At 49.7% G+C, this 24598-nt stretch overlaps 1 protein-coding gene across 1 annotated transcript in view; it reads left to right on the top strand.

The window, feature by feature from the left end:
- The window catches only part of LOC135515556 (carboxypeptidase M-like), a 113692-nt gene that overhangs the window by 6768 nt on the left and 82326 nt on the right, over positions 1-24598 (top strand). The window contains exon 3 of the mRNA XM_064939176.1: positions 11599-11696. Within this exon, the coding sequence (XP_064795248.1) occupies positions 11599-11696 (98 nt within the window). The remainder of the gene's footprint in view (positions 1-11598; positions 11697-24598) is intronic.

The following is a 24598-nucleotide window of genomic DNA, read 5'->3' as shown; positions in this document are numbered from 1 at the left end:
CAGACTACAGGACCTTGTGTTTCTAAGACAGACCAGACTACAGGACCTTGTGTTTCTGAGAAGACAGACCAGACTACAGGACCTTGTGTTTCTGAGAAGACAGACCAGACTACAGGACCTTGTGTTTCTGAGAGGACAGACCAGACTACAGGACCTTTAGATTCTGGGAAGACAGACCAGACTACAGAAGTGTTTCTGAGAAGACAGACCAGACTACAGGACCTTGTGTTTCTGAGAAGACAGACCAGACTACTGGACCTTGTGTTTCTGAGAAGACAGACCAGACTACAGGACCTTGTGTTTCTGAGAAGACAGACCAGACTACAGGACCTTGTGTTTCTGAGAAGACAGACCAGACTACAGGACCTTTTAGATTCTGAGAAGACAGACCAGACTACAGGACCTTGTGTTTCTGAGAAGACAGACCAGACTACAGGACCGTGTGTTTCTGAGAGGACAGACCAGACTACAGGACCTTGTGTTTCTGAGAGGACAGACCAGACTACAGGACCTTGTGTTCCTGGGAAGACAGACCTGACTACAGGACCGTGTGTTCCTGGGAAGACAGACCTGACTACAGGACCTTTAGATTCTGAGAAGACAGACCAGACTACAGGACCTTTAGATTCTGAGAAGACAGACCAGACTACAGGACCTTTACATTCTGAGAAGACAGACCAGACTACAGGACCGTGTGTTTCTGAGAAGACAGACCAGACTACAGGACCTTTAGATTCTGAGAAGACAGACCAGACTACAGGACCTTTAGATTCTGAGAAGACAGACCAGACTACAGGACCGTGTGTTTCTGAGAAGACAGACCAGACTACAGGACCTTTAGATTCTGAGAAGACAGACCAGACTACAGGACCTTTAGATTCTGAGAAGACAGACCAAACTACAGGACCGTGTGTTTCTGAGAAGACAGACCAGACTACAGGACCTTTAGATTCTGAGAAGACAGACCAGACTACAGGAGTGTTTCTGGGAAGACAGACCTGACTACAGGAGTGTTTCTGAGAAGACAGACCAGACTACAGGTCTGACCTTGTGTTTCTGGGAAGACAGACCAGACTACAGGACCTTGTGTTTCTGAGAAGACAGACCAGACTACAGGACCTTGTGTTTCTGAGAAGTCAGACCAGACTACAGGACCGTGTGTTTCTGAGAAGACAGACCAGACTACAGGACCTTGTGTTTCTGAGAAGTCAGACCAGACTACAGGACCTTGTGATTCTGAGAAGACAGACTAGACTACAGGACCTTGCATTTCTGAGAAGACAGACCAGAGTACAGGACCTTGTGTTTCTGAGAAGACAGACCAGACTACAGGACTTTGTGTTTCTGAGAAGACAGACCAGACTACAGGACCTTGTGTTTCTGAGAAGACAGACCAGACTACAGGACCTTGTGTTTCTGGGAAGACAGACCAGACTACAGGACCTTTAGATTCTGAGAAGACAGACCAGACTACAGGACTGTGCGTTTCTGAGAAGACAGACCTGACTACAGGACCTTGTGTTTCTGAGAAGACAGACCAGACTACAGGACCTTTAGATTCTGAGAAGACAGACCAGACTACAGGACCTTGTGTTTCTGAGAAGACAGACCAGACTACAGGACCGTGTGTTTCTGGGAAGACAGAGCTGACAGACCAGACTACAGGACCTTGTGTTTCTGAGAAGACAGACCAGACTATAGAACCTTTTGATGGCATCTTGTTTGTTTCCGGTCTGTCTTCTCAGACTATTGAACCCTGTGATGGCATCTGTTTGTTTCTGGTCTGTCTTCCCAGACTATAGAACCCTGTGATGGCATCTTGTTTGTTTCTGGTCTGTCTTCTCAGACTATAGAACCCTGTGATGGCATCTTGTTTGTTTCTGGTCTGTCTTCTCAGACTATAGAACCCTGTGATGGCATCTTGTTTGTATCTGGTCTGTCTTCTCAGACTATAGAACCCTGTGATGGCATCTTGTTTGTTTCTGGTCTGTCTTCTCAGACTATAGAACCCTGTGATGGCATCTTGTTTGTTTCTGGTCTGGTCTGTCTTCTCAGACTATAGAACCCTGTGATGGCATCTTGTTTGTTTCTGGTCTGGTCTGTCTTCTCAGACTATAGAACCCTGTGATGGCATCTTGTTTGTTTCTGGTCTGTCTTCTCAGACTATAGAACCCTGTGATGGCATCTGTTTGTTTCTGGTCTGTCTTCTCAGACTATAGAACCCTGTGATGGCATCTTGTTTGTTTCTGGTCTGTCTTCTCAGACTATAGAACCCTGTGATGGCATCTGTTTGTTTCTGGTCTGTCTTCTCAGACTATAGAACCCTGTGATGGCATCTTGTTTGTTTCTGGTCTGTCTTCTCAGACTATAGAACCCTGTGATGGCATCTTGTTTGTTTCTGGTCTGTCTTCTCAGACTATAGAACCCTGTGATGGCATCTTGTTTGTTTCTGGTCTGTCTTCTCAGACTATAGAACCCTGTGATGGCATCTTGTTTGTTTCTGGTCTGTCTTCTCAGACTATAGAACCCTGTGATGGCATCTGTTTGTTTCTGGTCTGTCTTCTCAGACTATAGAACCCTGTGATGGCATCTTGTTTGTATCTGGTCTGTCTTCTCAGACTATAGAACCCTGTGATGGCATCTTGTTTGTATCTGGTCTGTCTTCTCAGACTATAGAACCCTGTGATGGCATCTTGTTTGTTTCTGGTCTGTCTTCCCAGACTATAGAACCCTGTGATGGCATCTTGTTTGTTTCTGGTCTGTCTTCTCAGACTATAGAACCCTGTGATGGCATCTTGTTTGTTTCTGGTCTGTCTTCTCAGACTATAGAACCCTGTGATGACATCTGTTTGTTTCTGGTCTGTCTTCTCAGACTATAGAACCCTGTGATGGCATCTGTTTGTTTCTGGTCTGTCTTCTCAGACTATAGAACCCTGTGATGGCATCTTGTTTGTTTCAGGTCTGTCTTCTCAGACTATAGAACCCTGTGATGGCATCTTGTTTGTTTCTGGTCTGTCTTCTCAGACTATAGAACCCTGTGATGGCATCTTGTTTGTTTCTGGTCTGTCTTCTCAGACTATAGAACCATGTGATGGCATCTGTTTGTTTCTGGTCTGGTCTGTCTTCTCAGACTATAGAACCCTGTGATGGCATCTGTTTGTTTCTGGTCTGTCTTCTCAGACTATAGAACCCTGTGATGGCATCTGTTTGTTTCTGGTCTGTCTTCTCAGACTATAGAACCCTGTGATGGCATCTTGTTTGTTTCTGGTCTGTCTTCTCAGACTATAGAACCCTGTGATGACATCTGTTTGTTTCTGGTCTGTCTTCTCAGACTATAGAACCCTGTGATGGCATCTTGTTTGTTTCTGGTCTGTCTTCTCAGACTATAGAACCCTGTGATGGCATCTTGTTTCTGGTCTGTCTTCTCAGACTATAGAACCCTGTGATGGCATCTTGTTTGTTTCTGGTCTGGTCTGTCTTCTCAGACTATAGAACCCTGTGATGGCATCTTGTTTCTGGTCTGTCTTCTCAGACTATAGAACCCTGTGATGGCATCTTGTTTGTTTCTGGTCTGTCTTCTCAGACTATAGAACCCTGTGATGGCATCTTGTTTCTGGTCTGTCTTCTCAGACTATAGAACCCTGTGATGGCATCTTGTTTGTTTCTGGTCTGTCTTCCCAGACTATAGAACCCTGTGATGGCATCTTGTTTGTTTCTGGTCTGTCTTCTCAGACTATAGAACCCTGTGATGGCATCTTGTTTGTTTCTGGTCTGTCTTCTCAGACTATAGAACCCTGTGATGGCATCTTGTTTGTTTCTGGTCTGTCTTCTCAGACTATAGAACCCTGTGATGGCATCTTGTTTGTTTCTGGTCTGTCTTCTCAGACTATAGAACCTTGTGATGGCATCTTGTTTGTTTCTGGTCTGTCTTCTCAGACTATAGAACCCTGTGATGGCATCTTGTTTGTTTCTGGTCTGTCTTCTCAGACTATAGAACCCTGTGATGGCATCTTGTTTGTTTCTGGTCTGTCTTCTCAGACTATAGAACCCTGTGATGGCATCTGTTTGTTTCTGGTCTGTCTTCTCAGACTATAGAACCCTGTGATGGCATCTTGTTTGTTTCAGGTCTGTCTTCTCAGACTATAGAACCCTGTGATGGCATCTTGTTTGTTTCTGGTCTGTCTTCTCAGACTATAGAACCCTGTGATGGCATCTTGTTTGTTTCTGGTCTGTCTTCTCAGACTATAGAACCATGTGATGGCATCTGTTTGTTTCTGGTCTGGTCTGTCTTCTCAGACTATAGAACCCTGTGATGGCATCTGTTTGTTTCTGGTCTGTCTTCTCAGACTATAGAACCCTGTGATGGCATCTGTTTGTTTCTGGTCTGTCTTCTCAGACTATAGAACCCTGTGATGGCATCTTGTTTGTTTCTGGTCTGTCTTCTCAGACTATAGAACCCTGTGATGACATCTGTTTGTTTCTGGTCTGTCTTCTCAGACTATAGAACCCTGTGATGGCATCTTGTTTGTTTCTGGTCTGTCTTCTCAGACTATAGAACCCTGTGATGGCATCTTGTTTCTGGTCTGTCTTCTCAGACTATAGAACCCTGTGATGGCATCTTGTTTGTTTCTGGTCTGGTCTGTCTTCTCAGACTATAGAACCCTGTGATGGCATCTTGTTTCTGGTCTGTCTTCTCAGACTATAGAACCCTGTGATGGCATCTTGTTTGTTTCTGGTCTGTCTTCTCAGACTATAGAACCCTGTGATGGCATCTTGTTTCTGGTCTGTCTTCTCAGACTATAGAACCCTGTGATGGCATCTTGTTTGTTTCTGGTCTGTCTTCCCAGACTATAGAACCCTGTGATGGCATCTTGTTTGTTTCTGGTCTGTCTTCTCAGACTATAGAACCCTGTGATGGCATCTTGTTTGTTTCTGGTCTGTCTTCTCAGACTATAGAACCCTGTGATGGCATCTTGTTTGTTTCTGGTCTGTCTTCTCAGACTATAGAACCCTGTGATGGCATCTTGTTTGTTTCTGGTCTGTCTTCTCAGACTATAGAACCCTGTGATGGCATCTTGTTTGTTTCTGGTCTGTCTTCTCAGACTATAGAACCCTGTGATGGCATCTTGTTTGTTTCTGGTCTGTCTTCTCAGACTATAGAACCCTGTGATGGCATCTTGTTTGTTTCTGGTCTGTCTTCTCAGACTATAGAACCCTGTGATGTCATCTGTCTGTGCTCAGCCATTCACTTTTTTAATTGATTAGAACCTGGGAGGAATTAACTTTAGATTGGAGCCGTACGGATCCTGAGGCCTTAAAGGTTTAAAGTAAAGCAGGCGAAGAGAGGACAGAAGTCCTACAACAAGGGTGAAGATGACTCCCAAATTGTACCCTATTCCATGGCCTATATAGTGCCCTACTACTTATGACCAGAGCCCTATGGGGAATAAAGTGCCATTTGGGACACAGGCTAAGACCATACCCTCTGATGTAAAACTTCTTCAGCAGCCATTTTGAATACAGCTGATATCCTAGAGTGTGAATGGTACAGACGTAGTAGGATCTTAATTTGAGTCAGTTTGCTACAGCAGGAAAATGATCCTGCAGCAACAGGAAATGTGGATTATAATGTATTTTTTTTGAAAGGGGTTGATACATTCTTCGTTAGGGCAAATCAAGTCTGAAACTTCAAAGGGGAAATTACAAACTGTAGAAGCCTTTAAAAAAAAAAAACTAAAATACACCACAAGTTTGCAGGAAAATTCCCAGCAACAAGAGTGATCAAATGAAGGTCCTACATCTGTAGTTTGTCTTGCACCTTTGGAGAGGTATTTAAGCAGTACCGTTAAGCACTAGGCAGTATCTCTAAGTAGCGTGTTCAGGCAGTATCTCTAAGTAGCGTGTTCAGGCGGTATCTCTAAGTAGTGTGTTTAGGCGGTATCTCTAAGTAGCGTGTTTGGGCGGTATCTCTAAGTAGCGTGTTTGGGCGGTATCTCTAAGTAGCGTGTTTGGGCGGTATCTCTAAGTAGCGTGTTTGGGCGGTATCTCTAAGTAGCGTGTTTGGGCGGTATCTCTAAGTAGCGCGTTCGGGCGGTATCTCTAAGTAGCGCGCGTTCGGGCGGTATCTCTAAGTAGCGCGCGTTCGGGCGGTATCTCTAAGTAGCGCGTTCGGGCGGTATCTCTAAGTAGCGCGCGTTCGGGCGGTATCTCTAAGTAGCGTGTTTGGGCGGTATCTCTAAGTAGCGTGTTTGGGCGGTATCTCTAAGTAGCGCGTTCGGGCGGTATCTCTAAGTAGCGCGCGTTCGGGCGGTATCTCTAAGTAGCGCGTTCGGGCGGTATCTCTAAGTAGCGCGCGTTCGGGCGGTATCTCTAAGTAGCGCGTTCGGGCGGTATCTCTAAGTAGCGCGCGTTCGGGCGGTATCTCTAAGTAGCGCGCGTTCGGGCGGTATCTCTAAGTAGCGCGCGTTCGGGCGGTATCTTTAAGTAGCGCTTTAACTACTTTTCAGGTGTGAAACAGAACATCATCATCATATCAAATTCCCACTTCATACTACAAAACCAACTCCATAAACAGTTTAAAATATATTTGACCGACAGTAAGACATTGTTGGCAGAATAGATGGATGAAGTTCTATTCTAATATCAGTCACCAATACATTTCTCGGTTGTCCAACAAATATTGTGTTCAGGTTGTAGATCACACCTAGCCTGGTACATTGTTTGCTGCCTCCACCCATTCGCAATGACTCAATATTTTTGTACAAAAATGTACGAATGTACGGATGTGAAACGGCTAGTTTAGTTAGCGGTGCGCGCTAAATAGCGTTTCAATCGGTGACGTCTCTCTGAGACCTTGAAGTAGTGGTTCCCCTAGCTCTGCAAGGGCCGCAGCTTCTTTGGAGCTATGGGTAATGATGCTTCGTGGGTGACTGTTGATGTGTGCAGAGGGTCCCTGGTTCGCGCCCGGGTAGGGGCGAGGGGACTGTCTAAAGTCATACTGTTACATTTACATATTTGCAGAAATCCATTCAGGTGTATTTTGTGGCTTTTGGCGAATGTTTTCTAATGATCTAAAGTCACGCTGTTGCTACTTCCTGTAAACACACAGTCCAGTTCATAGTGAATGATGACAGGTCCTACTGCCTGTAAACACACAGTCCAGTTCAAAGGGACTGACAGGCCCTACTGCCTGTAAACACACAGTCCAGTTCATAGTGAATGATGACAGGCCCTACTGCCTGTCAACACACAGTCCAGTTCATAGTGAATGATGACAGGCCCTACTGTCTGTAAACACACAGTCCAGTTCATAGTGAATGATGCCAGGCCCTACTGCCTGTCAACACACAGTCCAGTTCATAGTGAATGATGCCAGGCCCTACTGTCTGTAAACACACAGTCCAGTTCATAGTGAATGATGGCAGGTCCTACTGCCTGGAAACACACAGTCCAGTTCATAGTGAATGATGGCAGGTCCTACTGCCTGGAAACACACAGTCCAGTTCATAGTGAATGATGCCAGGCCCTACTTCCTGTCAACACACAGTCCAGTTCATAGTGAATGATGACAGGCCCTACTGCCTGTAAACACACAGTCCAGTTCATAGTGAATGATGGCAGGCCCTACTTCCTGTAAACACACAGTCCAGTTCATAGTGAATGATGACAGGCCCTACTGCCTGTAAACACACAGTCCAGTTCATAGTGAATGATGCCAGGCCCTACTGCCTGTAAACACACAGTCCAGTTCATAGTGAATGACGACAGGCCCTACTGTCTGTAAACACAGTCCAGTTCATAGTGAATGATGCCAGGCCCTACTTCCTGTCAACACACAGTCCAGTTCATAGTGAATGATGACAGGCCCTACTTCCTGTCAACACACAGTCCAGTTCATAGTGAATGATGACAGGCCTCTGTACAAATGGCTTGTTTGCATAAAGGTCTACTGTATCTCTGATTGGCTCTGCTGCACCGGTCTGCGTAGAATCCGGTCCAGGTCAAGTGTTTTTAATCAGGGTTTTATTTACAACGGTGTCTATTGATTGTCCAACTGCCCGGCAGCTTTCCCTGTTTGTTGCTATAGAATCATAAATGTCTTCTACGTCATTCCCAAACATTCCATGAATTTATGAAACTGGGAAAATGACCAAATCTAAGTGCTCATTGGCAATTTATTTTTAAGTGTCATTCTTCCTGGTGTGTGAGATTTTTAATAAGATTTCCTGTTGCTAAACACTGTCAGTTCCACTATAAGTAGAGTACAGTATCTTTAGGCCCTCTTGTGTACCTGCCTGGCTCCCTGCCTGCGCTAAATCTCTGGCAGATTGTGAGGTCATCGTGTTTCAAGGCCTGTCGCGCCTTAATTTAACCTCCCTCCTAATCTTCTGGTGACCCCCGTGCCGCTCGGGGTGAGAGACTCTTGGCTAATTACTGTTTTAAATCTAGTACACCACCTGCCTCGTCCCTTCTCCTCCGCTGACTCCCTCTCTGATCATTCCTCTACTGCCCCCCCTCCCCCTCCCTTCCTACTTGACCCCTCCCGTGCGTCTTCGTGTCCTGTAGACACTTTGAGGGGTTTCGTCTTTAAGCCCCTGGACAGAAACAGCTGTGCTGAGATGACAGGCTTCTACGTTCAACCTTTCCGACATAATTGGTCAGAGGTTTAGTGTGTGATTTGTGTGGAGCAATTGGTTCCATTATAGACTTGTCTTAGAGCCATAAGAGGGTAAACAAATCCACTAGTTATGATGAAAGGGGAGCAGAGTTTCTATCCTGTAGTCTGCTACTCTAGTTGTTGTTGTGATTAAAGGGGAGCAGAGTTTCTATCCTGTAGTCTGCTACTCTAGTTGTTGATGTGATTAAAGGGGAGCAGAGTTTCTATCCTGTAGTCTGCTACTCTAGTTGTTGATGTGATGAAAGGAGAACAGTTTCTATCCTGTAGTCTGCTACTCTAGTTGTTATGATTTAAAGGGGAGCAGAGTTTCTATCCTGTAGTCTGCTACTCTAGTTGTTGTTGTGATTAAAGGGGAGCAGAGTTTCTATCCTGTAGTCTGCTACTCTAGTTGTTGATGTGATTAAAGGGGAGCAGAGTTTCTATCCTGTAGTCTGCTACTCTAGTTGTTGATGTGATGAAAGGAGAACAGTTTCTATCCTGTAGTCTGCTACTCTAGTTGTTATGATTTAAAGGGGAGCAGAGTTTCTATCCTGTAGTCTGCTACTCTAGTTGTTGTTGTGATTAAAGGGGAGCAGAGTTTCTATCCTGTAGTCTGCTACTCTAGTTGTTGATGTGATTAAAGGGGAGCAGAGTTTCTATCCTGTAGTCTGCTACTCTAGTTGTTGATGTGATGAAAGGAGAATCAAATCAAATCAAATTTATTTATATAGCCCTTCGTACATCAGCTGATATCTCAAAGTGCTGTACAGAAACCCAGCCTAAAACCCCAAACAGCAAGCAATGCAGGTGTAGAAGCACGGTGGCTAGGAAAAACTCCCTAGAAAAGCCAAAACCTAGGAAGAAACCTAGAGAGGAACCAGGCTATGTGGGGTGGCCAGTCCTCTTCTGGCTGTGCCGGGTAGAGATTATAACAGAACATGGCCAAGATGTTCAAATGTTCATAAATGACCAGCATGGTCGAATAATAATAAGGCAGAACAGTTGAAACTGGAGCAGCAGCACGGCCAGGTGGACTGGGGACAGCAAGGAGTCATCATGTCAAGTAGTCCTGGGGCATGGTCCTAGGGCCGCGGTTCAGTTGAAACTGGAGCAGCAGCACGGCCAGGTGGACTGGGGACAGCAAGGAGTCATCATGTCAGGTAGTCCTGGGGCATGGTCCTAGGGCTCAGGTCCTCCGAGAGAGAGAAGGAGAGAATTAGAGAACGCACACTTAGATTCACACAGGACACCGAATTGGACAGGAGAAGTACTCCAGATATAACAAACTGACCCCAGCCCCCGACACATAAACTACTGCAGCATAAATACTGAAGGCTGAGACAGGAGGGGTCAGGAGACACTGTGGCCCCACCCGAGGACACCCCGGACAGGGCCAAACAGGAAGGATATAACCCCACCCACTATGCCAAAGCACAGCCCCCACACCACTGGAGGGATATCTTCAACCACCAACTTACCATCCTGAGACAAAGCTGAGTATAGCCCGCAAAGATCTCCGCCACGGCACAACCCAAGGGGGGGGGCGCCAACCCAGACAGGATGACCACATCAGTGAATCAACCCACTCAGGTGACGCACCCCCTCAGGGACGGCATGAGAGAGCCCCAGCAAGCCAGTGACTCAGCCCCTGTAATAGGGTTAGAGGCAGAGAATCCCAGTGGAAAGAGGGGAACCGGCCAGGCAGAGACAGCAAGGGTGTTTCTATCCTGTAGTCTGCTACTATAGTTGTTATGATTAAAGGAGAACAGAGTTTCTATCCTGTAGTCTGCTACTCTAGTTGTTATGATTTAAAGGAGAACAGAGTTTCTATCCTGTAGTCTGCTACTCTAGTTGTTATGATTTAAAGGAGAACAGAGTTTCTATCCTGTAGTCTGCTACTCTAGTTGTTGTTATGATTAAAGGAGAACATAGTTTATATCCTGTAGTCTGCTACTCTAGTTGTTGTTATGATTAAAGGAGAACATAGTTTCTATCCTGTAGTCTGCTACTCTAGTTGTTGTTATGATTAAAGGGGAGCAGAGTTTCTATCCTGTAGTCTGTTACTCTAGTTGTTGTGATTAAAGGAGAACAGAGCTTCTATCCTGTAGTCTGCTACTCTAGTTGTTGTGATTAAAGGAGAACAGAGCTTCTATCCTGTAGTCTGCTACTCTAGTTGTTATGATTAAAGGAGAACAGAGTTTCTATCCTGCGGCCAGAAGCAGCTCGTCTTGAGGATGACTCCCTGCTGCCTGACGTACTGGCCACGGAGCAGGTTCAGACGTGTTGTGTGGTAGAGCTCTGACATCCCTCTGACTAATACTGGAACACAGGAAGTCTCTCTCATACAGGACAATAATCTATACTACCTCCCGACGTGTACATTCCTTCACTATATATCCCACAAAATGTAAACGCGTTGGATTGGTTGAGCTGGGATAGAGGGAGTTTCATTCTCTTCCTATTGAACGCTATTTGAGGTTATTGAGACGTTTGGGGGGGCAGGCAGAGGAGAAGGGGAGGAGGGGGCAGAGGAGAAGGGGGGGGCAGAGGGGAGGGGAGGCAGAGGAGAAGGGGGGTGGGGGCGGGAGGGGGCAGAGGAGAGGGGGGGGGGGGGGGGGCAGAGGAGGAGGAGAGGGGGAGGGGTGGGGGCGGGAGGGGGCAGAAGGGGAGGGGGGGAGGGGAGGGGTGGGGGCGGGAGGGGGCAGAAGGGGAGGGGGGCAGAGGGGAAGGGGAGGAGAGGGAGCTGTGAGCTGACGTGGAGTTGCCAGGTGCCAGTCCACAAAATCAAAAACACTCTCTGAATAATGTCCTGTCCTGCTCTAGGGGCTGGTGGGGAAAAAACAGGCCGTCCCACGAACACACTGGCGCACAAGGTTGAATTGATTTGATGAGTAAATATCTTGGTGGTTCCTCTGTATAATGGTGCTGTTGTTTGTTGGCAGGGAGAGACCTCTGGGTGCTCATTCTGGGAAAGAATCCGGCTGAGCACCAGATGGGAATTCCTGAATTCAAATATGTTGGGAATATGCATGGGAATGAGGTAAGCTCATCATGGAGGCGCCGACACACACAGACACACACACACACACACACACACACACGGACACACACGGACGGAGAGACACACACACGGACGGAGAGACGCACACACGGACGGAGAAACACACGGACGCACACAGACGCACACACACACACGGACGGAGAGACACACACACGGACGGAGAGACGCACAAATGGACGGAGAGACGCACAGACGCACAACCGGATGGAGAGACGCACACACGGACGGAGAGACGCACGGACGCACACACAGACACGGGCGGACGGAGAGACACACGGACGCACACACAGACACGGGCGGACGGAGAGACACACGGACGCACACAGACACGGGCGGACGGAGAGACACACGGACGGAGAGACACACGGACGCACACACAGACACGGGCGGACGGAGAGACACACGGACACACACAGACACGGGCGGACGGAGAAACACACGGACGCACACACAGACACGGGCGGACGGAGAGACACACGGACGCACACACAGACACGGGCGGACGGAGAAACACACGGACGCACACACAGACACGGGCGGACGGAGAGACACACGGACGGAGAGACACACGGACGCACACACAGACACGGGCGGACGGAGAGACACACGGACGCACACACAGACACGGGCGGACGGAGAGACACACGGACGGAGAGACACACGGACGCACACACAGACACGGGCGGACGGAGAGACGCACGGACGCACACACAGACACGGGCGGACGGAGAGACGCACGGACGCACACACAGACACGGGCGGACGGAGAGACACACGGACGGAGAGACACATGGACGCACACACAGACACGGGCGGACGGAGAGACACACGGACGCACACACAGACACGGGCGGACGGAGAGACAGATATAGACAGACACAGACCAAACAGGAAATTAAATGAATGTAGACGAGGGGGCCTCCCCTCATATCAAACAAACAACTCAACCTTGCATGTCCTCCTCTTTCCTTTGGCCTTGCTAAATGTGGAAGCAGGGGTGGACTGCTGCAGACACACACACTGTGTGGGAAAGAGAGGGCGGGGGCTGGGACCACAGAGTTGTAGAAGCTGAGGGCTCTGGGGCCTGGAGGGCCACAGAGGAGGAGCAGCTGACTGTGACCCCAGCAGGAGGAGGTTGAAGAGGGACTCTTTTCACACTGGTCCCCCCCCCCCTTCTTGATCCCAAGTCTTTCCCCCATCCCCTCCCTATCGCCCTCCGTTCCTCCACTCTGGTTCCCTCGGGTCTCCTCCTGTCTGGTTTCCCCCGGGGCTCCATTGTAAGTCCCAGTCCTCCTCCAGGGGTCTGAATTAAACCCTCTTTGCAGGAGATAGCGACACCACTCTACTCTCGGACCGGGAAATCTGATGAAGAAAAATGAGTTTGAGAACTCCGGCCAACGCACAGCAGATACGCACAGCAGATACACACAGAGAGAGAGAAAGCTGCTCTTCAGCATTACTGTAGTAAACAAACACTAACAACGCACAGCAGATACGCACAGCAGATACGCACAGCAGATACGCACAGCAGATACGCACAGAGAGAGGGAGAGAAAGCTGCTCTTCAGCATTACTGTAGTAAACAAACACTAACAGGCTTTATTAGTAATAAGATAAACAACTACGTATCATGTTGTTTAAAAAGTGTTAAAAAAAACTGGTGTTCATAATTTACTTCATTGTCCCCATCGGAAAATATTTTTTTACGGTCAATTTAGAAAACAGAACCAGTCAAGTTTAGACACACTGACTCATTCCAGGGTTCTTCTTTATTTTTACAGTTTTCTACATTGTAGAATAATAGTGAAGACATCGAGACTATGAAATAAAACACATAGTTGAGAGAATGCCAAGAATGTGCAAAGCTGTCATCAAGGCAAAGAGTAGCTACTTTGAAGAATCTGGAACAAAACATTATATTTTGATTTGTTTAATCAAAATTGATTCCAGATTCTTCAAAGTAGCTACTCTTTGCCTTGATGACAGCTTTGCACATTCTTGGCATTCTCTCAACTATCTGTGTTATTTCATAGTCTCGATGTCTTCACTATTATTCTACAATGTAGAAAATGGTTCAAATAGACAGGGTCACAGAGTGATTCTGGGTAGTCTGAAGCAAGTCTACTCTGAAACTAAAGTGTACACCTCACACATGGTTATGGGCTTAAAGAAGACACCTGTACCATGTCAGATACAGAGTTGAAACTAAAGTGTACATCTCACACATGGTTATGGGCTTAAAGAACAAGACACCTGTACCATGTCAGATACAGAGTTGAAACTAAAGTGTACACCTCACACATGGTTATGGGCTTAAAGAACAAGACACCAGTACCATGTCAGATACAGAGTTGAAACTAAAGTGTACACCTCACACATGGTTATGGGTTTAAAGAACAAGACACCTGTACCATGTCAGATACAGAGTTGAAACTAAAGTGTACACCTCACACATGGTTATGGGCTTAAAGAACATGACACCTGTACCATGTCAGATACAGAGTTGAAACTAAAGTGTACACCTCACACATGGTTATGGGCTTAAAGAACATGACACCTGTAACATGTCAGATACAGAGTTGAGATGTATTACGTTTTGAGTTTGCTTCCCAATATTACACTTCATATACATCACAGAAGATTGAAATATAACAACTGCTTGAAATAGAAACACCAGATTTTCGACATTTTTTATAAAATTGTTTATGAATTATGAAAAATATGAATGATGTTCTCGGTAGTCTAGTGGACAATTTGGTCATTTGATTGCAGGAAAGGGTTTTAAAAGGTATGTACAGGTTTCCTGTTTGTCAGTTTGAAAGACACCATCTTGAAATGTGTCAGTTGGAAGGGAATGAACAGTTTTAACTCTCTTGCACCATGCTGCAGTTCCACCTGTGAACGCCCAGTCAGAAGCTTCCTTCAGAGGAGTGATGGCCGATCTCAACCGCAAAGAGACAATATGGGTGTATGTCTGTGATCCAGCCCAGCAGTAACGCACCTCATTCAGATTATTGGCTTATCCTAGTCTTTTAATTAAAGGGATATTTCGGGATTTTGGCATTGAGGCCCTTTTATCTACTTTCCCCAGAGTCAGATGAACTTGTGGATAAAATTTGTCTGATCGTGCAGTTTGAAGTAAGTTGCTAACGAGTGCAGTTGCTAGCGAGCGCTAGTGCAGTTGCTAGCGAGCGCTAGTGCAGTTGATAACTAGCGCAGTTGCTAGCTAGCTTTAGTTAGCGTTTGCTTGCGAAACTACCTCGAACTTCTTTAGTACTGGACATCGAGTTCATCTGACTCTGGGGAAGTAGACAAAGGGCCTTGTTGCTAAAATGCCGAAGTATCCCTTTAAGACTGATTAGTTAAATCAGGTCAGGTGTGTTACTGCTTGGTTGGGACAAAAGCCTGCACCCACACCACGACACCTGCAGATAGAAATGGTTGACCCCTACTTTAGTGAAATGGACTGGACTTGTGAGAAAATTGGAGGGTGTGGACTTGTGAGAAAATTGGAGGGTGTGGACTTGTGAGAAAATGGAGGGTGTGGAAATAAGTGGAAACAAGACTTACTGTAAATAGACGTGACTCTGAGGAGTCTGCTGCTAGAAGACTTAAAGGCCCTAAGACGGCTAACAGTACTATGACTCAGACTGAGAGGCCCCAAGACAGCTAGTGGTAGTAGTAGACTGAGAGGCCCCAAGACAGCTAGTGGTAGTGGTGGTGGTAGTAGACTGAGGCCCCAGACAGCTAGTGGGGGTGGTAGACTGAGGCCCCAGACAGCTAGTGGGGGTGGTAGACTGAGAGGCCCCAAGACAGCTAGTGGTAGTAGTAGACTGAGGCCCCAAGACAGCTAGTGGTAGTAGTAGACTGAGAGGCCCCAAGACAGCTAGTGGGGGTGGTAGTAGTAGACTGAGAGGCCCCAAGACAGCTAGTGGGGGTGGTAGTAGTAGACTGAGAGGCCCCAAGACAGCTAGTGGTGGTAGTAGTAGACTGAGAGGCCCCAAGACAGCTAGTGGTAGTAGTAGACTGAGGCCCCAAGACAGCTAGTGGTAGTAGTAGACTGAGGCCCCAAGACAGCTAGTGGTAGTAGTAGACTGAGGCCCCAAGACAGCTAGTGGTGGTGGTGGTGGTAGTAGACTGAGGCCCCAAGACAGCTAGTGGTGGTGGTAGTAGACTGAGGCCCCAGACAGCTAGTGGTGGTGGTAGACTGAGGTCCCAAGACAGCTAGTGGTGGTAGTAGTAGACTGAGGCCCCAAGACAGCTGGTGGTGGTAGTAGACTGAGAGGGCCCAAGACAGCTAGTGGTGGTGGTGGTAGTAGTAGACTGAGAGGTCCCAAGACAGCTAGTGGTGGTAGTAGACTGAGAGGTCCCAAGACAGGTAGTGGTGGTAGTAGTAGACTGAGGCCCCAAGACAGCTAGTGGTGGTGGTGGTGGTGGTAGTAGTAGACTGAGAGGCCCCAAGACAGCTAGTGGTAGTAGTAGACTGAGAGGTCCCAAGACAGGTAGTGGTGGTAGTAGTAGACTGAGGCCCCAAGACAGGTAGTGGTGGTGGTGGTAGTAGTAGACTGAGAGGCCCCAGACAGCTAGTGGTAGTAGTAGACTGAGAGGGCCCAAGACAGCTAGTGGTGGTCGTAGTAGACTGAGGCCCCAAGACAGGTAGTGGTGGTAGTAGTAGACTGAGAGGTCCCAAGACAGCTAGTGGTGGTAGTAGACTGAGAGGCCCCCAAGACAGCTAGTGGTGGTAGTAGTAGACTGAGGCCCCAAGACAGCTAGTGGTGGTGGTGGTAGACTGAGGCCCCAAGACAGCTAGTGGTGGTGGTGGTAGACTGAGGCCCCAAGACAGCTAGTGGTGGTAGTAGTAGACTGAGGCCCCAAGACAGCTAGTGGTGGTAGTAGACTGAGAGGCCCCAAGACAGCTAGTGGTGGTAGTAGACTGAGAGGCCCCAAGACAGCTAGTGGTGGTAGTAGACTGAGGTCCCAAGACAGCTAGTGGTGGTGGTGGTAGACTGAGGCCCCAAGACAGATAGTGGTGGTGGTGGTAGACTGAGGCCCCAAGACAGCTAGTGGTGGTAGTAGTAGACTGAGAGGCCCCAAGACAGCTAGTGGTAGTAGTAGACTGAGAGGTCCCAAGACAGGTAGTGGTGGTAGTAGTAGACTGAGGCCCCAAGACAGCTAGTGGTGGTAGTAGACTGAGAGGCCCCAAGACAGCTAGTGGTGGTAGTAGACTGAGAGGCCCCAAGACAGCTAGTGGTGGTAGTAGACTGAGGTCCCAAGACAGCTAGTGGTAGTGGTAGTAGACTGAGAGGTCCCAAGACAGCTAGTGGTGGTAGTGGTAGTAGACTGAGAGGTCCCAAGACAGCTAGTGGTGGTAGTAGTAGACTGAGAGGCCCCAAGACAGCTAGTGGTGGTAGTAGACTGATAGGCCCCAAGACAGCTAGTGGTGGTGGTAGTAGACTGAGGCCCCAAGACAGCTAGTGGTGGTGGTGGTGGTAGTAGACTGAGAGGCCCCAAGACAGCTAGTGGTAGTAGTAGACTGAGAGGTCCCAAGACAGCTAGTGGTGGTGGTAGTAGACTGAGGCCCCAAGACAGCTAGTGGTGGTGGTAGTAGTAGACTGAGGCCCCAAGACAGCTAGTGGTGGTGGTGGTAGTAGGAGACTGAGAGGCCCCAAGACAGCTAGTGGTAGTAGTAGACTGAGAGGTCCCAAGACAGCTGGTGATGGTGGTGGTCGTAGTAGACTGATGCCCCAAGACAGGTAGTGGTGGTAGTAGTAGACTGAGGCCCCAAGACAGCTAGTGGTGGTGGTAGACTGAGAGGCCCCCAAGACAGCTAGTGGTGGTAGTAGTAGACTGAGGCCCCAAGACAGCTAGTGGTGGTGGTGGTGGTAGTAGTCTGAGGCCCCAAGACAGCTAGTGGTAGTAGTAGACTGAGAGGTCCCAAGACAGCTAGTGGTGGTGGTGGTAGTCGTAGACTGAGGCCCCAAGACAGCTAGTGGTGGTGGTAGTAGACTGAGAGGTCCCAAGACAGCTAGTGGTGGTAGTAGACTGAGGCCCCAAGACAGCTAGTGGTGGTGGTGGTAGTCGTAGACTGAGGCCCCAAGACAGCTGGTGATGGTAGTAGACTGAGAGGTCCCAAGACAGCTAGTGGTGGTAGTAGACTGAGGTCCCAAGACAGGTAGTGGTGGTAGTAGTAGACTGAGAGGCCCCAAGACAGCTGGTGATGGTAGTAGACTGAGAGGTCCCAAGACAGGTAGTGGTGGTAGTAGTAGACTGAGAGGCCCCAAGACAGCTGGTGATGGTAGTAGACTGAGAGGCCCCAAGACAGCTAGTGGTGGTGGTGGTCGTAGTAGACTGAGGCCCCAAGACAGGTAGTGGTGGTAGTAGACTGAGAGGTCCCAAGACAGCTAGTGGTAGTAGTAGTAGACTGAGAGGCCCCAAGACAGCTAGAGGTGGTAGTCGTAGACTGAGGCCCCAAGACAGCTAGTGGTAGTGGTAGTAGACTGAGAGGTCCCAAGACAGCTAGTGGTGGTAGTAGTAGACTGAGAGGTCCCAAGACAGCTAGTGGTAGTAGTAGTAGACTGATAGGCCCCAAGACAGCTAGTGGTGGTAGTAGACTGAGGCCCCAAGACAGCTAGTGGTGGTGGTGGTAGTAGACTGAGAGGCCCCAAGACAGCTAGTGGTGGTGGTAGACTGAGAGGTCCCAAGACAGCTAGTGGTGGTAGTAGACTGAGGTCCCAAGACAGCTAGTGGTAGTAGTAGTAGACTGATAGGCCCCAAGACAGCTAGTGGTGGTGGTAGTAGACTGAGGCCCCAAGACAGCTAGTGGTGGTGGTGATGGTAGTAGACTGAGAGGCCCCAAGACAGCTAGTGGTGGTGGTAGTAGTAGACTGAGGCCCCAAGACAGCTAGTGGTGGTGGTAGTATTAGACTGAGGCCCCAAGACAGCTAGTGGTGGTGGTGGTAGTAGTAGACTGAGAGGCCCCAAGACAGCTAGTGGTAGTAGTAGACTGAGTGGTCCCAAGACAGGTAGTGGTGGTAGTAGTAGACTGAGAGGCCCCAAGACAGCTGGTGATGGTAGTAGACTGAGAGGCCCCAGACAGCTAGTGGTAGTAGTAAACTGAGAGGCCCCAAGACAGCTAGTGGTGGTGGTGGTCGTAGTAGACTGAGGCCCCAAGACAGGTAGTGGTGGTAGTAGTAGACTGAGGCCCCAAGACAGCTAGTGGTGGTGGTGGTGGTGGTAGTAGACTGAGGCCCCAAGACAGCTAGTGGTAGTGGTAGTAGACTGAGAGGCCCCAAGACAGCTAGTGGTGGTAGTAGACTGAGAGGTCCCAAGACAGCTAGTGGTAGTAGTAGTAGACTGAGAGGCCCCAAGACAGCTAGAGGTGGTAGTCGTAGACTGAGGCCCCAAGACAGCTAGTGGTAGTGGTAGTAGACTGAGAGGTCCCAAGACAGCTAGTGGTGGTAGTAGTAGACTGAGAGGTCCCAAGACAGCTAGTGGTAGTAGTAGTAGACTGATAGGCCCCAAGACAGCTAGTGGTGGTAGTAGACTGAGGCCCCAAGACAGCTAGTGGTGGTGGTGGTAGTAGACTGAGAGGCCCCAAGACAGCTAGTGGTGGTGGTAGTAGTAGACTGAGGCCCCAAGACAGCTAGTGGTGGTGGTAGTAGTAGACTGAGGCCCCAAGACAGCTAGTGGTGGTGGTAGTAGACTGAGAGGCCCCAAGACAGCTAGTGGTGGTGGTAGTAGACTGAGAGGCCCCAAGACGGGTAGTGGTAGTAGTAGTAGACTGAGAGGCCCCAAGACAGCTAGTGGTGGTAGTAGACTGAGGCCCCAAGACAGCTAGTGGTGGTGGTGGTAGTAGACTGAGAGGCCCCAAGACAGCTAGTGGTGGTGGTAGTAGTAGACTGAGGCCCCAAGACAGCTAGTGGTGGTGGTAGTAGACTGAGGCCCCAAGACAGCTAGTGGTGGTGGTGGTGGTAGTAGACTGAGAGGCCCCAAGACAGCTAGTGGTGGTGGTAGTAGTAGACTGAGGCCCCAAGACAGCTAGTGGTGGTGGTGGTGGTAGTAGACTGAGGCCCCAAGACAGCTAGTGGTGGTAGTAGTAGACTGAGAGGCCCCAAGACAGCTAGTGGTGGTGGTAGTAGACTGAGAGGCCCCAAGACAGCTAGTGGTGGTGGTAGTAGACTGAGAGGCCCCAAGACGGGTAGTGGTGGTGGTAGTAGTAGACTGAGAGGCCCCAAGACAGCTAGTGGTGGTGGTAGTAGTAGACTGAGAGGCCCCAAGACAGCTAGTGGTGGAAGAAGGGTCGTACTCTACAGATGTTGTAGAGAATGAACCTGAAGGAGCGAGTCGCTGCTTTGATGTTTGCAGAGGTTGACTGGGTGTTGTCCAGGGTCACGCTAAGGTTGTTTATGCTCTGGGAGGGGGACGCCGTGGAGTTGTCATCCGGGATGGAGAAGTCTTGGACCGGACAGGCACTTCCCCCGGGAGGAAGAGCAGCTCCGTGTTGTTGAGCTTGAGGTAGCGGGCCGACGTCCAAGCTGAGATGTCTGTCTGGCACACAGAGATACCTGTCGCCACCTGGGTGTCAGAAGGAGAAGAGCAGCTGAGTGTCATCCTCGTAGCAGTGATGGGAGAGACCATGTGACCATGTGAGGATATGAGGGAGCAGAGTGACTTGGTTTATAGAGAGCAGAGGAGAGGGCCTAGAACTAAACTTAAACCTAGAACAAATGGCACCCTATTTCTCTTTTATAGTCAAATCAAATCTTTTATAGTGCACTATTATTATTTATTTTTTACCAGATCCCTATCAAAAGAAGTGCACTAAATAGGGAATAGTGTGCTATTTGGGAAGCATGAAGCCAGTAGACACAATTCCACCTCCATTTGACCATTTTACTTCTGTCTTCAATGATGTCGCTTCACATCTGGCTGAGGGGAAAACACGGTGAGAACGAGCTGTTAGCGAGGTATACAGACTGCTGTGAATATTCTCTCTCTCTCTCAGAAGTAGTGTTTCTATTTTTACTCTCAACTTTGCAACTTTATGAGGCGAGTCGGCGCTGCTTGGTTTGATTTCTGATTGGTTTTATGAGGAGAGGAGCGTTGCTGTGTGGTTAGAGCCACCCTAGGGCTGTCAACAGTTTAGGGGAGGGGTGGTTAGAGCCACCCTAGGGCTGTCAACAGTTTAGGGGAGGGGTGGTTAGAGCCACCCTAGGGCTGTCAACAGTTTAGGGGAGGGGTGGTTAGAGCCACCCTAGGGTTGTCAACAGTTTAGGGGAGGGGTGGTTAGAGCCACCCTAGGGCTGTCAACAGTTTAGGGGAGGGGTGGTTAGAGCCACCCTAGGGCTGTCAACAGTTTAGGGGAGGGGTGGTTAGAGCCACCCTAGGGCTGTCAACAGTTTAGGGGAGGGGTGGTTAGAGCCACCCTAGGGCTGTCAACAGTTTAGGGGAGGGGTGGTTAGAGCCACCCTAGGGCTGTCAACAGTTTAGGGGAGGGGTGGTTAGAGCCACCCTAGGGTTGTCAACAGTTTAGGGGAGGGGTGGTTAGAGCCACCCTAGGGCTGTCAACAGTTTAGGGGAGGGGTGGTTAGAGCCACCCCAGGGCTGTCAACAGTTTAGGGGAGGGGTGGTTAGAGCCACCCTAGGGCTGTCAACAGTTTAGGGGAGGGGTGGTTAGAGCCACCCTAGGGCTGTCAACAGTTTAGGGGAGGGGTGGTTAGAGCCACCCTAGGGCTGTCAACAGTTTAGGGGAGGGGTGGTTAGAGCCACCCTAGGGCTGTCAACAGTTTAGGGGAGGGGTGGTTAGAGCCACCCTAGGGCTGTCAACAGTTTAGGGGAGGGGTGGTTAGAGCCACCCTAGGGCTGTCAACAGTTTAGGGGAGGGGTGGTTAGAGACACCCTAGGGCTGTCAACAGTTTAGGGGAGGGGTGGTTAGAGACACCCTAGGGCTGTCAACAGTTTAGGGGAGGGGTGGTTAGAGCCACCCCAGGGCTGTCAACAGTTTAGGGGAGGGGTGGTTAGAGCCACCCTAGGGCTGTCAACAGTTTAGGGGAGGGGTGGTTAGAGCCACCCTAGGGCTGTCAACAGTTTAGGGGAGGGGTGGTTAGAGCCACCCTAGGGCTGTCAACAGTTTAGGGGAGGGGTGGTTAGAGCCACCCTAGGGCTGTCAACAGTTTAGGGGAGGGGTGGTTAGAGCCACCCTAGGGCTGTCAACAGTTTAGGGGAGGGGTGGTTAGCCACCCTAGGGCTGTCAACAGTTTAGGGGAGGGGTGGTTAGAGCCACCCTAGGGTTGTCAACAGTTTAGGGGAGGGGTGGTTAGCCACCCTAGGGTTGTCAACAGTTTAGGGGAGGGGTGGTTAGAGCCACCCTAGGGCTGTCAACAGTTTAGGGGAGGGGTGGTTAGAGACACCCTAGGGCTGTCAACAGTTTAGGGGAGGGGTGGTTAGAGACACCCTAGGGCTGTCAACAGTTTAGGGGAGGGGTGGTTAGAGCCACCCTAGGGCTGTCAACAGTTTAGGGGAGGGGTGGTTAGAGCCACCCTAGGGCTGTCAACAGTTTAGGGGAGGGGTGGTTAGAGACACCCTAGGGCTGTCAACAGTTTAGGGGAGGGGTGGTTAGAGACACCCTAGGGCTGTCAACAGTTTAGGGGAGGGGTGGTTAGAGACACCCCAGGGCTGTCAACAGTTTAGGGGAGGGGTGGTTAGAGCCACCCCAGGGCTGTCAACAGTTTAGGGGAGGGGTGGTTAGAGCCACCCCAGGGCTGTCAACAGTTTAGGGGAGGGGTGGTTAGAGCCACCCCAGGGCTGTCAACAGTTTAAGGGAGGGGTGGAGGGTATGCTTCTGTTTCTAGAGTCCACTGTTGTACACGGATCTGTCCCAAATGGCGCTCTATTCCCTATGTAGTGCACTATTTCTGACCAGGCTCTTGTCAAAATGAATGCATTACATAGGGTCTGATTTGGGACTCAACACACATCTGTAATGTAACACTCTCCAATCCTCTCCTATTGCGAATAATTCAACTAATTCATGTTAATCAAAGCACTACAAAAACATCCATTTATTAACTAACAGCACTGTTTCCCTGTGCAGCTATCAGACAGGGCCAGCGTTACTCCTATCAGGCAGGGCCAGCGTTACTCCTATTAGGCAGGGCCAGCGTTACTCCTCCTATCAGGCAGGGCCAGCGTTACTCCTCCTATCAGACAGGGCCAGCGTTACTCCTCCTATCAGACAGGGCCAGCGTTACTCCTCCTATCAGACAGGGCCAGCGTTACTCCTCCTATCAGACAGGGCCAGCATTACTCCTATCAGACAGGGCCAGCATTACTACTCCTATCAGACAGGGCCAGCGTTACTCCTCCTATCGGACAGGGCCAGCGTTACTCCTCCTATCAGACAGGGCCAGCGTTACTCCTCCTATCAGACAGGGCCAGCGTTACTCCTCCTATCAGACAGGGCCAGCATTACTCCTATCAGACAGGGCCAGCGTTACTCCTCCTATCGGACAGGGCCAGCGTTACTCCTCCTATCAGACAGGGCCAGCGTTACTCCTCCTATCAGACAGGGCCAGCGTTACTCCTCCTATCAGACAGGGCCAGCGTTACTCCTCCTATCAGACAGGGCCAGCGTTACTCCTCCTATCAGACAGGGCCAGCGTTACTACTCCTATCAGACAGGGCCAGCGTTACTCCTCCTATCAGACAGGGCCAGCGTTACTCCTCCTATCGGACAGGGCCAGCGTTACTCCTCCTATCGGACAGGGCCAGCGTTACTCCTCCCTATCGGACAGGGCCAGCGTTACTCCTCCTATCGGACAGGGCCAGCGTTACTCCTCCTATCAGACAGGGCCAGCGTTACTCCTCCTATCAGACAGGGCCAGCGTTACTCCTCCTATCAGACAGGGCCAGCGTTACTCCTCCTATCAGACAGGGCCAGCGTTACTCCTCCTATCAGACAGGGCCAGCGTTACTCCTCCTATCAGACAGGGCCAGCGTTACTCCTCCTATCAGACAGGGCCAGCGTTACTCCTCCTATCAGACAGGGCCAGCGTTACTCCTCCTATCAGACAGGGCCAGCGTTACTCCTCCTATCAGACAGGGCCAGCATTACTCCTCCTATCAGACAGGGCCAGCGTTACTCCTCCTATCAGACAGGGCCAGCATTACTCCTCCTATCAGACAGGGCCAGCGTTACTCCTATCAGACAGGGCCAGCGTTACTCCTCCTATCAGACAGGGCCAGCGTTACTCCTATCAGACAGGGCCAGCATTACTCCTCCTATCAGACAGGGCCAGCGTTACTCCTCCTATCAGACAGGGCCAGCGTTACTCCTATCAGACAGGGCCAGCGTTACTCCTCCTATCAGACAGGGCCAGCATTACTCCTATCAGACAGGGCCAGCGTTACTCCTCCTATCAGACAGGGCCAGCGTTACTCCTCCTATCAGACAGGGCCAGCGTTACTACTCCTATCAGACAGGGCCAGCATTACTCCTCCTATCAGACAGGGCCAGCGTTACTCCTCCTATCAGACGGGGCCAGCGTTACTCCTCCTATCAGACAGGGCCAGCATTACTCCTATCAGACAGGGCCAGCATTACTCCTCCTATCAGACAGGGCCAGCATTACTCCTATCAGACAGGGCCAGCATTACTCCTATCAGACAGGGCCAGCGTTACTCCTCCTATCAGACAGGGCCAGCGTTACTCCTCCTATCAGACAGGGCCAGCGTTACTCCTCCTATCAGACAGGGCCAGCGCTACTCCTCCTATCAGACAGGGCCAGCGCTACTCCTCCTATCAGACAGGGCCAGCGTTACTCCTCCTATCAGACAGGGCCAGCGTTACTCCTCCTATCAGACAGGGCCAGCGTTACTCCTCC

The sequence above is a fragment of the Oncorhynchus masou genome, chromosome 27 (genome assembly GCF_036934945.1).
Source record: "Oncorhynchus masou masou isolate Uvic2021 chromosome 27, UVic_Omas_1.1, whole genome shotgun sequence".
Classification (NCBI taxonomy): Eukaryota; Metazoa; Chordata; class Actinopteri; order Salmoniformes; family Salmonidae; genus Oncorhynchus; species Oncorhynchus masou.
The sequence above is the reverse complement of the archived record's forward strand: the minus strand, read 5'-3'. Positions and strand labels throughout refer to the sequence as shown.